We start from the raw sequence: 16,111 nt of genomic DNA on the forward strand, positions 1-16,111 counted from the left end.
AAAAAAAGGTAAATTTCATGTCAGTACATGACTATTTCATGCAGGAGATGGTGGTTGGCCAGCACCTATAACATTAAGGATGTTTCTTCCTGTATCTGCAGCTGACAAAACGGCAGGATCCGTCTCTTTCTCTATTACATGGATCATCTTCCCTACAGTTTCCAAAACTTTCTTCTGAGAGGTTTCACGTACCAGCTCACTGGGAACAGACTGGAATAAAGAAAACATGCAATGTCAACACAAGCAAAAAGAAAAAGAAGAAGACTACGCTTCACACAGAACATAATGTAATTATAATTAGCTTGAGCCGCAACATAAAAGTCACGCTCTTGTTACTAAATCTATAATTATGATCCAGTAATATAATGTAAAAGGCTGAATTTCTGCATAATAAGTAAGTAGATACGTAAGTTTTTTTACATTGTAGTATTGCTACTTTTCTCATGAACCCCACACAGCAAGATACCGAAGCCCAAAGTTGTTCCATTTCACGTCTGTGAGCTAAATTAAGCTCGCAGTGGGCGAGTGGTACTGACCTTTTCCTTCAATTCTCTACCAGAAAGCCAAGTACATTTTTCCAAAATGTCAAACTGTTGCTTCTTCCCCTCAAGCTCACAGTTTTATTGTCTGGACATTGTCTGTGGGTTCCTTACCACAGACTGTGACAGTGTCGCGCTGATCTGATCAACATCTAGTAAGGTGGACACTGGGAGAGAGGCGAGAGCTTCTGTTACATTTTCGCGGATTTCCCTCCTATCCATGAGTTCCTCGGTGGTCCATTCAAAGTCCATCTGGTGAAAGGAGTGATACCAGTAATGTAATATCTTTAACAAGTGCAAAAGTCACACCCATGATGCTTGTAGTCTTCAGTCATCTTGTGGCGGAGATCATGGAGATAATAATCTTTAGTTTAACCTCTTTCACCAGGTCACTTGCCATACTTTTAGGACAGGATTAGGTTGTGTTTTAGCCGTATGCTAAGCTTTCAGAAATTAAATAAACTAGTGTTTGCGTCCTGATGAAGTGTCATAAATGCATACCTTGACACCTGAAGTGCTACATTTTAACAGGTTGAAGATTCTTTTCGGGCTCTCGTGGATTAGTTAAAGGAGCCAAGTGCAGAGTCAGGACTCAAAGTAACAAATAATAGTCAAGCTTTATTACAAAACTAGTAGCTACAAGCCAGAAAAGGAAATCAATAAGAGGTAATCCAAGTAAAATCGTTTTCCAAAAGGGAACCAATATGACACAGCGATAAAGAGACTTAATTTTAAAGAACATCAAAATACATAATGAGTGGCAGGGCAATCAGGATGTTGGGTACAAGAAGTTATCAAGACACGGTATAAGACCATTCACCCAGGAGAGCTGAAAGCCCCAGAGTCACATGATTGCCAAAGAAAAAAAGGAAATGAATGATCATTGAAACATTAACTTGACAGAGGGAAAACCCATAGGGAAACACATAGGACACTAATAGAATGTTAATCTTATAATCTAAACTAAAACAAAACAAAAAAAACAGGATGTAAAGCTGAAGAAAAAATCTCTAATACCAAAGTCCACAGAACTAAATAGATCTTAAATATAGCATCATTCACAAGAAATGAAAACACAGGCTGTGAATGATAATAGAAACAGAGAAAACCAATAGAAATGGCAAAAATAAAAAATACATGAGAAAATCCACAGACCATGACACATGCACTGGAATATGAAAATATGACATTGACACGCTACCTGATTGAGCTTGCTGGTGAGGGCAATGGAATATGGGATGATTTCTTGAGGGTTACCATGTTGGACCAAAGCCCACAGTTCAGTCTGGCTCTTGTTTTTCAGCCACTGACTGGCAGCTTCATTGACTGCAGGATTTTCCACTGTCAGTGTTCTTGGGAATGCAGAAATGCAGTTCAGTGCATTAGACTTTACAGATACTGGGCCTGAGGTGTATTATTCATAAAGAATTCTCTTAAATTTTAACTAACACTCTACCTGTTTAAAGCCACAGCTTTTGCCCCTTGATGGTTCTCTACAAGCAGAATAACTCTGATAACTGACACGGTTTCTCGTTGTCCAGGACTTCCCACAGGGACCAGTGTGCTGAATGTTGACTGTGTGCCCCTTGGGAGAAAAATTCAGACAATTCAAACTACAACTTTGTGTTATGAAAGGCTTAATTTTAAAGGAATAACTAAGCCTGCATGCACTTGGATGTACCTTGTCTATTAATAACTGCAAGCTGAGGCCATTTACCTATAGAGTGTGAGCACAGGGCACACAGTGCTAATGAGTTGACATAATGCCACCTGGAAGGTATAGATCAACTGAGAGACTCTGCTTTCATCATCTTGCCATCCTGTCCCAGAGAGAGCAGATGTTAGACACAGCCATAAACAACAACGTACATTAAAGTCCAGCTGTGTGATTTGAACTTGTTTTATTAAATTTGTCAGTTGGGTTAAAAAGTAGGAAAAAAACCAGACATTTACACTTTTGACCCGTCAGATGAAAACGTCAATGCAAATTAGATTGTGTAGCCCTGTGGTTTTATAACTTAGTGATACCTGAACAGTTGTAGGTGACCTTTGTCTCCAGTAGTTGTATGTCTGACTCTGGACTCAGATCACACAGGCCGCCATGTGGTGGATTGTTTGTTTGTATCATCAAGATGGCACTGCCCCGCTCCCCACTGTGAGGCTGGGCTACATCTAGGGCAAAGTAATAACTCTGTCCCGGCTGAAGGATACCTGATCGCACCACCAAGCTGCGAGAATATTTCCCTTTAGTGGTGACCTCATCAAGGACAAGGGACAGACCACTTTGGTCGTGAGCTCTCCATTTGTACTGTAGAATCACAGTAATAACAAAAATCTCACTATATGTGGATATTTACATATCTCCCAATGTAACAATAATCAGCCTGTCATTGCCTTAATTTATCTACTAAATACAACCTCATGCAATATTTCTTTTGCATTTAATTTCACAATAGTTACCTGTGCCTGGTCATCACATTGTCCACAATGTCCAGAAAGGACAACAGGGGTGTTGTAACTGATGTGGTTAGCAGATGAGTGAACAGAACAGGATACACATTCTATAGTCACAGGAAGTAAGTGAGCTTCACTGACAGTTACCTGAAAGAAATAAGACATCTGTAGGTGCTGCTGGTGGAAGACTATATTGTAATGCAAGCAAATCTAAGGTTTGATGGTTTCAGCCCAGTAGCTTCTTCCCTCAGTGACATGTTCATCCATACCTGCTTAAATCTACAGAAATCATCTGATTGCAAGCAATATTCAACATAACTCCATACCGTTTGGTTGACAGAGGAAGGTCTCCTCCCTTCCTTGTGCACAGTAAGGGTGAAAATGTAGATTGTGCCAGGGTGTAAATGATTGCTTGGTATAGTCATCCTACTGCTGGTCCCCCCGATGGGCTGCTTTACAAAAGAGGACTCTTTGGAGTTCTGCAAATTGTTATTTTAGTTAGACACAGAATGAATGCAACACAATAGAAATCTTAAACATCCAAAGCTGCCTACCTCTGTCATGCAGGTCCAGTGATACTGAAGGGCATCTTCTACTCCTGGCTCAATATCAGGGTCATAAGAGTTGGACCCATCAAGGACAAGGTTGTTTAGGCTGGACCACAATCTGTGGGAGCCTCCCTTGATGAAAGCTACTAATGGTGAGTGGACCACTGTGATGTTAGTCTTCAGTTTGAGGAGGATGGGAGTTTCCTGGAATGAAAGTGTGAATACCAGGCAGTAGCTCCCTACATTAAGCGCATGCTTTGGGATTGAGAGAAAAAGCGTTGCATCCTCCAGATTTTGGAGAATGACTTTGTTTCCGGAAATATCAGTGTTGCCATAGGTACAGTCTGACTCGGTGAATACCTCCCACAAATAGAGAGTCTTGTAAGAAGAGCAATTAATATTCACACTTGCTTCAAAGAAACTTGTTCTAGACCTGAATATAGTAGACTGGCTTTGAACCAGGGAGGCCTGAGGGCTGGAACATTGAAGATCCTCCACCTCTATGTGTAGCTGTGAGGACACATTGCTGACACTGTTGAAAACTGTGACCATAACTTTGTATTTGCCGGTGTTATAATAAGTGTGGTTAACAGCACTTGACTCTGTCACTAATAATTCCCTGGACTCTCCAAAGTCCCACACATATTTAATATTGCTTCCTTTGCCCACTGTTGCAGAAAATCGGACAGCATGTTCAACAAATATTTTCTTTGAACGACAGACAAGCTTTACTTTCCTAACAGGCCACTCAACTGTAGCAGTCAGGTTTACTGTCTGAGAGCATTGTCCATTGCTGGCTGACACACTAACAAATAATGAACCATTATCCAAGGGAGTAAAGATGACATCTTTTCCCATGAGCCAAGTGGGCCTTGACCTTTCCAAGTGAAACATCCAGGTGTAGTTGACTGGAAATCCACTTTGAACCTCTGCTTTGAATTGGGTTCCTTTCTGAGCTTCTAGAGTACTAGAACAACAGTTTACAAGTTGCAAACCTTGAACTTGCTCAGTGATTAGAATGCCAGAGGACGCCTCTGCACTACTGACCTGGTTGAAAGCTTGAACTGTAACTATGTGTCTCCCGACTGGAAGACTTGATGTGGTGTATTGGCCTTCAAAAATATCATGACTTTGAGTCCAATGTTTGTTTTGGAAAGTTATAAGAAAGCTTACATTACTTCCTCTGGAGATTGTTGGAATAAATGTTACTTGTTCGTTACTACAGAAGGAGGACTTGCTATTGCCCAGCACGAGACCTTTGATTGCATCCTGGACTGTGACATCGTGTGAAACCATCTGCCAACTTATCTCATTGGAAACATTCAGATACACCTGGTAGGTGCCTGCATGTGGAAATCTGTAGCTAAATGTTTGACTGGTTGAGGTAAAAATGTTCTGTTTTGCAGTTCTAGCTTTCCAGTCCCAATGCAGATCATTACCCTTGTGAATAAACCCATAAAAGGAAAGAGTAGCACTTGCATTAACATAAAATGGATGTGTGTTGTTGTCAATTTGAAAGCCTACATCTTGGACTTCTTCCTGAACCAAAAACTGTTTGGTGTTGTTACTTTGGCTAACAGCGTTCCAAACTACAACTGTGACAAGAAAAGAACCCAGACTTGGAAAAGTGTAAAGCAGAAAAGGTTCTTGTGTCTGAAGGGATAAAAGGTTAGTATTCATATGCCAAAGGTATTGTAAGTCTGATCCGGTATCCACAAAAACAGAGATATTCACTACTTTCTTCCATGCCACAAAATTTGACTGTACTGTTATGACTGCATTTTTTACACGTTCAACTACTACTAAAGAAACACTCTTGGTAACCTCACCCAACACATTGGAGGCTCTAAGCTGAACTGAAAGATTACCAGGGGTTCCAGGTAACAAATGAAAAAGTTCTCCTTCACCTGCAATTTGTTGGGTTGTTTCACTCTGTCTGGAAAGCCAATGGAAAGTAATGCTGGAGCCTTTGGTGACTGAAGTAGTAAACAACACTTCCTCATGAGTTGGTATATATTTCTCATTTATCAGGCTTTGACATTCAATCTGAAGTCCCTCTATTCTTTCAAATGCCTCAATTAAAATATCTGCCACTCTTTTATTCAATAGATTCTCTGCTATAACGCTTACTCGATACACTCCTGGTCTCGGGAAAGCAAATCTAAACTCATGAGTTCCCTGACTGGTTAAAAATATGCCTTCTACTGTCCAAAAGTAGCTGGCACTGCTAATTCCAGCACTGCTAACTGCTGTGATGACAGTTTCCTCTCCTACCACAGAATAAGGCTGGCTGGTGTGAAGTGAAAGGTCTGAAACAGGGAGTAATACATTCACTGTGAGGGTTGTAGAGTCCTGGCTAACAGCGTTAAATGCTATTGCAGTGACTGTGAACTGACCCAACAAGGTAAAGACATGTGAGACATTATGTTTCTGCTCCGCTGGTGACCCATCTCCAAAGTTCCACAGCACTGACACATTGGTGCCAGCACAACTGGCAATCCAAAATGATGCTACTGTATTGACAATCAGTGCATCACTTTGGCCATTATGCCTAATAGAGAGTCTGCTCACTGGTTTTTGAATGGTAATGTTAACTTTGGCTGTTTTGTTGCTGACTTTGTTACTTGCTGTTACTGTCACCTCTTCAACACCTTCATCTTTAAAGACAAAACACCTCTCAGAGTTTTCTGTTACAGCAGCAAAATCATAGGAGTTACTAAACCATTTGAACTGATAACCCATCATCTGTTCAGGGGACACTAACACACTAATGCATATTTGTTCGCCAACTGCCACCACATTCTGTGAGGATTGCATCACAACATTCGTTATTGGACTTTGAACACAGATACTCGTATTAAATGAGGTACGTGTGAAAGAACTAAACACAGTCAGGTTAACATGAAAAATACCATGGCTTGGAAATATATGCATGGCTGTGGCCTGTCCTGTCACTACATCTACATTTGAGTCTTTAAACAGCCAATGGAAAGTCAGACTGGATATGTTTCCATTCACCAGAGCTGTAAACTGTGTGTCTTTTCCACTCATGATGCATTCTGTCGGGAGAACCCCTCTAATAGTCAAAGCATAGACCTCAACAATGATAGACTGAACAGCTTTGCTGACAGAATTACAGACAGTCACTTCTACTGTATAGTTCCCTGGAAACTTATAGATGTGTGAGATGGAACCATCTGTAAGATTCTCCTGCCGGGACCCATCACCAAAGTCAAAATCCCAGAGGAGGTCAGTACCAGTGGAAACCTCAGCTTTGAAATCTGTAGCAGAGCCAACTTCACTTGATCTGCTGCTGGAGACAGTTAATCCAGAGATTTTTTCCATAACTACCACCAAATGCCAGGCACTAATGGATGAAACTGTGTTATTAGCCAGTACTGTGATGTTGTATACTCCTGCAGATCCAAACCTATGGCCAATTCTAGAGTAGATGCTTTGGGCAGCTTTAGAACCATCTCCAAAGTCCCACGTGTAGAAGACAACAAAAGCGGAGGGTTTGGTGGAAGCTTCCAGATGGAAAGTCTGGTTGACAATGGGCACCAAAGTGGAAGGGGAAATGAGGAGGCTGATTAACTGAGGGCAGACATTTATCTTCATGGATGTTTCAGTGTTGTCATATTGATTGGAGATTTGAACATGAAGTGTGTAGTCCTCTGGATTGAACACAGAAAAAGGAATTTTGCTTCAATGTATTGAATACTATAAGTGCACAACAGTCAACCACAGTGTCATTTGTGGTACTTCCACCAGATGTTACCAAAGATTTAAGAAAATTTCAAAAATATTATCCTTTCTAAAGTGGTTAAAAAACTATGAATCTCCATTAAAAGAGAAACGAATGGTTTAAAATATCCACATATGATTCTGGGGTCCCTGCCAAACAGGCAACAAAGAGAAAATTTAAAAGTTAAATTAAATTAACTAAAGGTTCATTTAATGTTTGCTTAACTGGCTGTTTAAAGCATCATTAAACTCATATTAATTACCTTTTTGGTCAGTGTGTGTTGGAGAAGCTAATTGTAAACACAACACTGCTCTACTGCGAACACATAAAGTCAATATGCTGAAGGAGTTTGCAATCATTTGCCTCATTAAACATCAAGCAGACATATAGGAACATTAGTATTTAGCATCTGGTTTGGTTTTCACCAAAATGTGCAGCACTTAACCTCCCAAATGCTCCAATTTGTCCACCAAACTTTCTAACAGTGTTGATGCTTGTTAGGTAGAATCCAGTGGGTTTAGTGGAATTAGTTGCCAAAATCCGCTGCCTGATTAAAAGTGGTGGTGAGCCAAAACATTAAAGACATGGGATGTAAAGTTAAAATATTACAATAATCAGCAGTGTTAATAATTTAAGTCTTCTGTGTGTGTTTACCTGGGATCTGATAGGTGTAGTTTACCGAGTCCTGGATGTACACTTGCTTCTCTCTTCTTGCCACATGTGCTTCCATGGACTGACATGGAGCAGACTGCGTGTGGATAACACTGCTACTGCCATCTCCAAAATCCCATCTAGGTGACAAGTTGCATGAAAAGCATACAAAAACAGCTTTATGAGTGCACTTTCAGTGTAAGAATTTGTTGTAAAGTCAAGAATATATGTCATTCACATCTTCTTTGAGAATTTCTGAGGTTTGTCAATGAAAAATTAATACATATTAATTAATACATGAGAGATGGCTACAGAAGTCCTCACCTAAAGGTAACTGGAAGGGAGATATCAACTCTGACCCTCACAGTGTAGAGGTGAGTAACATCCATAGCCACAACCTCACTGACTGACAGGAACTCTGGGTCAGCTAGCAGCATGATTTCATCTGCAGTCAGGAGGATTTGCTGGCTCTGCGAGCTCACCGGGTTGGATGCTGTCACCTATAGATAGTTCACTTTTTCAATTAACTGTAATCATGACATTTCTATTTGGTATAATATATTTGCCAAATAATATAAAACAACTAATATCCGAGCATAGTGTACATCACAAAGAGGAACAAAGCTTCTTCTTTTTTATTTTTTACCAGCAGCTTATACTCAGCAGGTTTCTTGAACATTACGCTGTAAGATTCCCCTTCATAGGCAAACTCTTTCAGGTCGTCAATCACCCATGAGAATTTTACTGAAGAGCCGCTCTCCACTGTGGCTGTAAATGACTACAAAATAAAACATAAAAAAATGTCACTACATTAAACTAAGGTAACTAACATTACTTTCATATCCATGTTTCACTGTGATAGCAACTCTTACTGAAACACTAACTAAATCTAATACAAAATAGTCAGTGGCCTTCAATTTAAGCACTTAAGACGGCTCAACCACAAATGGCCCAGTCAACCACAAATATTTGATGGAGGTCTCCTTAGTTTATGGCTGATATCAAATTTCAGCTGTAAGACAGACCTTGCAATTGCCCAGCCACTGCAGTACAACTGGTATGCAAGGTATAAAGAAGATGCACTGACACACTGTACTCCAGGTACAGAAGCACACTCACAGACACACCAAGAAACCCCATTAACTAGGCTAAGATTAAGCAAGGGAATCAAGTCAGTCAGTGATGTGTCAGCCTGAAACACTGTGGTGATGAACAAAGCAATGTGACCAGTGCAAAACCAGTCTTTCATCTGTTGCAGAGAGCTTTCAGCAGCTGATGAAGTATGGATTCAAATCTGAATCTTTGACACATTTGATGAAATATTACACCAATGATCCACTTAAATTGTAAATGAATGTAGATAAGAGAAGTTCTATATTTATCAACTTTATGTTAATAGATTGGAAACATCCTTTAGGTATTCCTGCAATGTATTCTTCCAGTTATTCTTGCAAATTTAACAATTTTTGCTAAAAATACAAAATACAAAATACAAAATCAAACAAAAAAGACTCTGGAAAAGTTTTTAAGTTGGCAATTTGACTTCTCTGTGGTAAGAAAAAAACAGAAATCTAAACCTAAAATGTAAATGTAATCTAATGTAAAATTATGTAGTATAATAGCTGTTTCCTGTGTTGGAATGGCAGTCATCACACACACACACACATATGCAACCCTGATTTGGATAGACGGTTAAAATACTGGATGGATGGATGGATGGATGGATGGATGGATGGATGGATGGATGGATGGATGGGCGGGCACCTATTGAATCATTATCAATTATCGACCATGTGGCTCCTCCAGAACTTGGACAACAATTCATCTAGTTATTATTTATTTCTTTTGGTTACATTCAAACTGGCATAACAATTAACATAAACTGCTATTTTGAGACTCACAGAAGCTATTTCCTTAAAATATATTGTTAAAAAATACTTAGCATCTTTGTCACAGTTTCCTTTTTGGTGGTCTCACCTGCGATGTATCTACAAGCATCCTCAGGCATCCATGTGGCTCAACACCAAGCCCCATCACAGGCTCGTAGCCACAAACCTTCACACTCAAACTCTGAAAGCTTTGTACATCCATCACACTGATGTTCAGGATCTGAATTCCAGGTGATGATAAGACCAGAGTCACAGATGAAAACCAGGAATCCTGGGATTGCTTCCTACAGCCAAGTGAAGACTGAAACATATTTTCAGGACAGGATGGAAGAAACAGAACTCCAGTCTGGAGCACCGGGGCTGACCATGAGCTGCTGGCTTTTTCTCCAAACAGGGCCTTGAGAATAATGACAGTTGGGATATTGATTTGGACATGAATCTGGTTTTTATCATCTGGGAGTGGGTGAATGACCTCAAGTTGGAATTTAGACCTAAGACTGGGATTGGGACCTGTAGTAAAGGGCCTATTACCACTGACGGTGGCTGTCTCTGTCTGAGTATAGTCAAAGATGTCCTCATGCTCCGTAGCTCTGTGAAGCGTGTCCACATAAAGCATCCTTAGATTACACACAACCCCATCCACCCACTTGCTTCCTTGGGGCAGTAAAGTAACTCCTTCCAACCAGCCTCCCCACTCCATCCCCCTAAAGGACAGGTAACTTTGGCGCCAGGGAGAGTTTCGGGAGGCTTCGCTGTTTAGGCAATGTAGAAATGTTCCAGAGTCAAGAGTGTGCTGTATGGCCACAATATCATCAGGGTAAACCACGATGGCTCGCTCTAAGAGGGGCAGCTATTGAAAAAACAAACATGATAATGTGTAAAGAATTATTGTGGCTTACGTTTTAAAAGGTGCATTGTCCAAAAAGGTTGCAACAGGATCAACAAACCCTTATGGTGTTCAGCTCGAAGGTAGGGTTAATTTTCAGAGGCACGTCTGCCACCACGTGGTAGAACGGTGGTTGGTCGGAGTATCTTGGCAGTAAAGCAAAGCCCCGATTTCCGATGGCAGAGTCATAGGTACTGCATGGACTGGTGGTGAGCACGCAGGCTTCCAGTAGATGGCACCAGTACTGCCCAATGCTGCAGCCCCCTGTAGTGTTACACAGCGGTACTGCTGAGCAGCAGCTGAATGGATTAAGGAGAGAGCTGCAGCCTGACAAATTAAAAAATAGATTATTACTTACAGTATCTGACAAATACATCCTACAAATCTTTCCCATTGGCACCTACTCAGCTCGACTTGACTTGACTCAGTTTTTAGCGTTTTCTATTAGGTAGTAACTTGGTTAGTAGTTCCTAGTAGTACCTAGTTGGCCTGGGTTCCCAGCAAGCTGAGGCAAGCTGAAAATGTGATGTCAATAGACTGCATGCCATTTACAGGCCTGAGAGTGATGTCACTGGATAACCCAAGAGCCTGCATCCTTTTCTGGCTCTCTTCTTTTACACCAAGTCTTACGAAAGGCCATGGAGTGACCAACAGGTATACATCACCTCAATGTCCTCCAGTTTGTGTTGTGTTTGTGTCGCATACAAATGACACAAACTGCACACTGGGCCTTCCTATAACTATCCCACCCACATTGAGTTGGTACTCAATTGTATTGAAAAATATCCCAAACTGAGTTGAGTTGAGTAGAGTTGAGCCAAGTAGGTGCTATGAAAAATTAGGCTTTAGTCACTGCTTTTTAAGTACCTGGAGGTACCAAGTGGTAGTTAGGGTTGCAGTAGGGCCGAAGTATCTGGACACGAGCCAGAGAGGACACAGGACTGGGCTGGACCACCAGTTCCACTGATAACAACTGGCCTGCATGACTGAACCACAAGCCCGGGAAAAGCTGCATCTGTGGGAGACATGGGAGGATACTTATATACAAAAAAAAGGAGTTGTGAGTGTTTCATCCTCTCCTTTCCCTAGTTTGGAATCACATAGCAACCGTTTATTTTATAATATCCTATGATTCCTTGAGTCAGGAGTCAGTGATTAAGCACAGTACTTTACTAACCTCTACTGTGTGCCGTCCGATGTCTGGAACACTGGGAAGAAGCTGTACGTTGGTTTCTGCATATATGCCGGTCATGAGAGCCAATCCAATGAGGTAACAGTCTACAGATGGTAAAGGCGCTACAGAAAGATGAATAAAGCAAAATCCCTTCAGGCCATTTCAAATGACATTTTTTGCATATTAGACCTGACCCATTGAGGCATGGACTGCACTGGCAACAGATCCTTCAAGTCCTGTAAATTGAGAGCAGGGGACCTCCACGGTATGGACTTGTGCAGCATATCCCACAGATGCACAATTACACTGAGATTTGGAGAACTTGGAGGCCAAGTCAACACCTCAATTTTGCTGTCGTACTCAAACCATTCCTGAACCATTTTTGCTTTGTGGCAGGGTGTATTATCCTGCTACAAGAGGCCGAAGCAGTCAAGAAATACTATGTCCATGAAATGGTGTGCATGGCTGGCAATAATGCTTAGGTAGGTGGTACATGTCAAAATAACATCCACATGGATCCACAAGGATTTCCAACAAAACATTACCCAAAGATTCACGCTGCCTTTGTCAGCTTGCCTTCTACCCATAGTGCATCCTGGTGCCAGGAGTTCCCCAGGTAAGCGATGAACACATTGATCCCTAATATATCCCACCCACTAACAATGTCAAGATGAAGAGAATAATCAGTGTCATAATGTCATGCTTGGTCAGTGTATATATTTGGCTTTGTCAAATTATCAGCATGTTCAGTCGAGCTGTCTTATTTTGTTTCCAGAGCTTGAGCTTTGCTTGCACTCTGCTTTTGTTTGTTTGCCAGCTTGCCTGCCACCTGAAAACCTGCCATACTGCCTGCATTTCAGTTCTCCTTCCTGCTTTCACATTCATACGAGTTTCTGGTGTTCTTTAGTGAAACAAAAATCTCACCATTTACTTCCATTTCACAGATGAAAAGGTATTCTCCTGCACACTGGGCCTTCCTCCACCTTCCCAGTGTTCCCAGTGCCATCTGAGTGCACTCCCCTGGACTATCATCATCTTTGTCCCACCATATTGGACTTTGTGGCTGTACAACCCCTTTCTGGTCAGAGTCCTGCAGCCATACCCACACAGTGGTTTTCCTAAAATAAAAAATGTTACACGTTCTGTGTTAAAGATTAAAAACAGTCTGAAGAAGCATATCCTCCTGAGATAACCAGGGTAATCGTTTGTCCTCTGCAGTAGACACACAAATCACAAAAAACTGGAACTTCTCAGGAGGATATGATATGAATGATTGTGTATATTGTTCGTCAGACTCACACTGGAAAGGCATGGAGAAAGAAACTTTGAAGTTCTAGGCTGTCAGCAGATGCTAAGTCCCCTCCCAGGGTCGTTCTGCATGAAGCCTGTGCTTCAAACCATGACACTGCCATCTCTGACAGCCAATAGCATCGTAGGCTGGTCAGGTGAACCTGACTGCCTTGAGGGCAGGGGATGTTCTCTGCAAGGCAACAGCAAAACTTAGCAAACCACATGCAAGGAGTACTTTCTTAAATAACTCGTGAATCATATCAGTGATTAGCGTTAAATCCAGGTGAACAAAGACACATTTGACATAATCACATTTCAGCTGTTATGTTTAACCTTGACATTGTGTTTGTGAGACTTCAAACCACCTGCTGCTTTTATCAGGAAATTTGAGCTACAGCACCGGTTTTAGGAGAGAGGCACTACATGCTCCATGTGTAATGTTCTGTATGAAATACAGTCATTTTAGTGGGAAAAATGTTCCTCTTTAAAAGTTCTCTGCTACAAGTAAAATGCACACATTCAAACTGTAAAAAGATTTTCAGAAACATTTCTTTATATTATGAAAAATTGAAGTATCCATTAGTCTCTTGGTCATTATAATTCTAACTCCTTTTTACTGTGCTGACACACATAATAATTCTTAATGTGAAAGTTAAGTGCAACTGTCAAATTAGCATACAAACCATAAAAATGTAAGACGTTTCTCTGGACTGTTGGAATTGACTTAAAAAATCAAATAAAAAGCCATTTTTACCTCATAATTGTACTCAGCTCTTCTTTACACTCAAAAAAAATTTCTTAGGCCTTTTTACCATGAAGTGTTAATTTGAAATAAAATGCAGCTGAAATATATAAAATCAACAGTTTATGGTAAAAGTTGGTAAATACGATATATTGTGATTCAAACCTTCAGTGATTAAAAAATGTATCATTATCAATGAGACTTTCTTGAGATACATCAGTGAAACTGTTGCTATTACCAGACTTGATGCTGCTATAAAGTTGGTTTAAAAACTTAAAATAAATTAAAATAATAATAATTATAATTTTTTTAACTGACAGGTGACAACAGTCAATACTTACATGATAATAGCAGGATTTAATTGGAAAGTCTGGCATTTTAACACATGCTCATAAACTCCTAAAAAATGGAGCACCTTCATTAGATGAACTAGGGAGTTTTATTTTGAAAAAAAAAAAAGCATGGTTTATAAGCATGTTCAATAATATTCTATATTTTGAAAAAAAGGTTAGTTTAAATAATGCTTTTTGATTGGCTGGGAAAAAACTAAACACAATATCATCTGTCTTCTTCAAAAATATATATGTTTAATTTATTTTCTATTACATTTAAGTGTATTGCAGCTTTCTGCACTTTTGTTAATGTGCTGATAAAATCTGTCCACAAACAGGCAAAGTCCTCACTAAAGTATGCATTTACAAGACTATGTTTCTGCTGCACACACAAGGTGAAAATAGTAGTCACATTCTCTTTAACAGTAAACAAAAAGCAACATATACAATAAAAGCCCTAATGCACAGTCCTTTCTGTATACTGATGACACATGTAACGTGGATGAACAGTGCTACAACAATGCTGTCGTATTCTGTGATTTCATCTTCAAATGTAACCATGCGCTTGCTGAATTTTGAAATTATTTTGAAATGTTGAAGCTGATACTGCAGTTTTTCCAGAACACATCATTTCTTTTCTATTTAGTAACCTGGTACAAACTTAGGATTCTCACCTCCAGCAGTTGTGATCAAAACCATACAAATAATCCATGGTAGAGAGTGTTTCTGCGGCACAAGCGTGGCTCTCATCTTGCCAAGCAAATCACGCATGGAAACAGAGCATTGTAGAAATTACTTCTCTTCTTGTATTACACTAGATTTGAGGATTCTCCACATCTTAAATTTAGTGTCTAATCTTCCTTTCCATCAGCTTCTGTGCCTTCTGCACACTCACACACACATCTCCACTGAGCCCTCCTTCCCTCCTCCTGCAGAGACACTATGAGTTATGGTGGTACTGTTCTTTTAAAGGCCTCTTCTCTGTTCTCCATGAGCGCCTGGGTGACTTTTACTTTGTCTCTCAGCAACAGCCATAGAAGCAGAGTGGACAGAGGAGGCCGGAGCTGCTCATTACCATGTTGTAAAACCTCCTGGCACTCAAAGGAAAGAAGCAGACTCCCTCAGGCTGGATGCAACTAAGGGTCCTGACAGAAATGAGCCTCACAGCCCAAAGAGTCACTGCAGTAGTTGTTTTAGCTTCACAGCACAGTGTGGCCAAAAGTTTTTTTCTTTTCTGTTAGAGCTAGAAAGGTCACTCTCCTGCATTGTGTCCACACACTGTTGTCTCAGCAAGACCTCACCACCTACCCAACAAAGGCTCTGTGACGCACACGCAAAGACTAGATTTAAAGAGAGGATGCCATCCAGGTTGCCTGGAGAGTGAACAAATCATGTAGAGCAGGGGTGGGGAACTCCAGGCCTCAAGGGCCGGTGTCCTGCAGGTTTTAGATGTGTCCTTGATCCAACACAGCTGATTTAAATGGCTAAATTAGCTCCTCAACATGTCTTGAAGTTCTCCAGAGGCCTGGTAATGAACTAATCATTTGATTCAGGTGTGTTGACCCAGGGTGAGATCTAAAACCTGCAGGGCACCGGCCATTCAAGCCTGGAGTTCCCCCAACCTTGATGTAGAGGGTGGAAATAACGTCGCGTTAACTTAGAATTTTCTGTATTTGTCTTTTTCTTTCTTTCTTTTTTCTCCCAAGAACTTAAAATTCTGCACGGGGACCCAAAGTCACTGCTTTTTGTGAAGTATATAATAGTTCAATATTTATGGATTCAAATGGTCTTCCACCACACAGCAGAGGAAAAATGAACTTTTAAGTCAATTTAAAAAAAACAAACTTATACATACAAAATT

The 16,111-nt window shown here is 40.5% G+C and overlaps 1 protein-coding gene across 1 annotated transcript in view; it reads right to left on the minus strand.

Moving 5' to 3' along the window:
• Positions 1 to 15,151, minus strand: part of pkd1b (polycystic kidney disease 1b) — a 32,110-nt gene extending 16,959 nt beyond the window's left edge. The window contains exons 1-19 of the mRNA XM_019362072.2: positions 14,925 to 15,151; positions 13,186 to 13,366; positions 12,811 to 13,004; positions 11,890 to 12,008; positions 11,580 to 11,727; positions 10,774 to 11,039; positions 9,915 to 10,676; positions 8,584 to 8,715; positions 8,262 to 8,437; positions 7,941 to 8,077; positions 3,548 to 7,215; positions 3,320 to 3,472; positions 3,000 to 3,140; positions 2,568 to 2,847; positions 2,257 to 2,359; positions 1,996 to 2,124; positions 1,741 to 1,891; positions 654 to 791; positions 66 to 210 (exon numbers count right to left, since the gene is read on the minus strand). Of these exons, the coding sequence (XP_019217617.2) occupies positions 66 to 210; positions 654 to 791; positions 1,741 to 1,891; positions 1,996 to 2,124; positions 2,257 to 2,359; positions 2,568 to 2,847; positions 3,000 to 3,140; positions 3,320 to 3,472; positions 3,548 to 7,215; positions 7,941 to 8,077; positions 8,262 to 8,437; positions 8,584 to 8,715; positions 9,915 to 10,676; positions 10,774 to 11,039; positions 11,580 to 11,727; positions 11,890 to 12,008; positions 12,811 to 13,004; positions 13,186 to 13,366; positions 14,925 to 15,021 (7,120 nt within the window). The 5' untranslated portion in view covers positions 15,022 to 15,151. The remainder of the gene's footprint in view (positions 1 to 65; positions 211 to 653; positions 792 to 1,740; positions 1,892 to 1,995; positions 2,125 to 2,256; positions 2,360 to 2,567; positions 2,848 to 2,999; positions 3,141 to 3,319; positions 3,473 to 3,547; positions 7,216 to 7,940; positions 8,078 to 8,261; positions 8,438 to 8,583; positions 8,716 to 9,914; positions 10,677 to 10,773; positions 11,040 to 11,579; positions 11,728 to 11,889; positions 12,009 to 12,810; positions 13,005 to 13,185; positions 13,367 to 14,924) is intronic.
• Between the last annotated feature and the right edge of the window lie 960 nt (positions 15,152 to 16,111).

The sequence above is a fragment of the Oreochromis niloticus genome, linkage group LG8, assembly GCF_001858045.2.
Source record: "Oreochromis niloticus isolate F11D_XX linkage group LG8, O_niloticus_UMD_NMBU, whole genome shotgun sequence".
Classification (NCBI taxonomy): Eukaryota; Metazoa; Chordata; class Actinopteri; order Cichliformes; family Cichlidae; genus Oreochromis; species Oreochromis niloticus.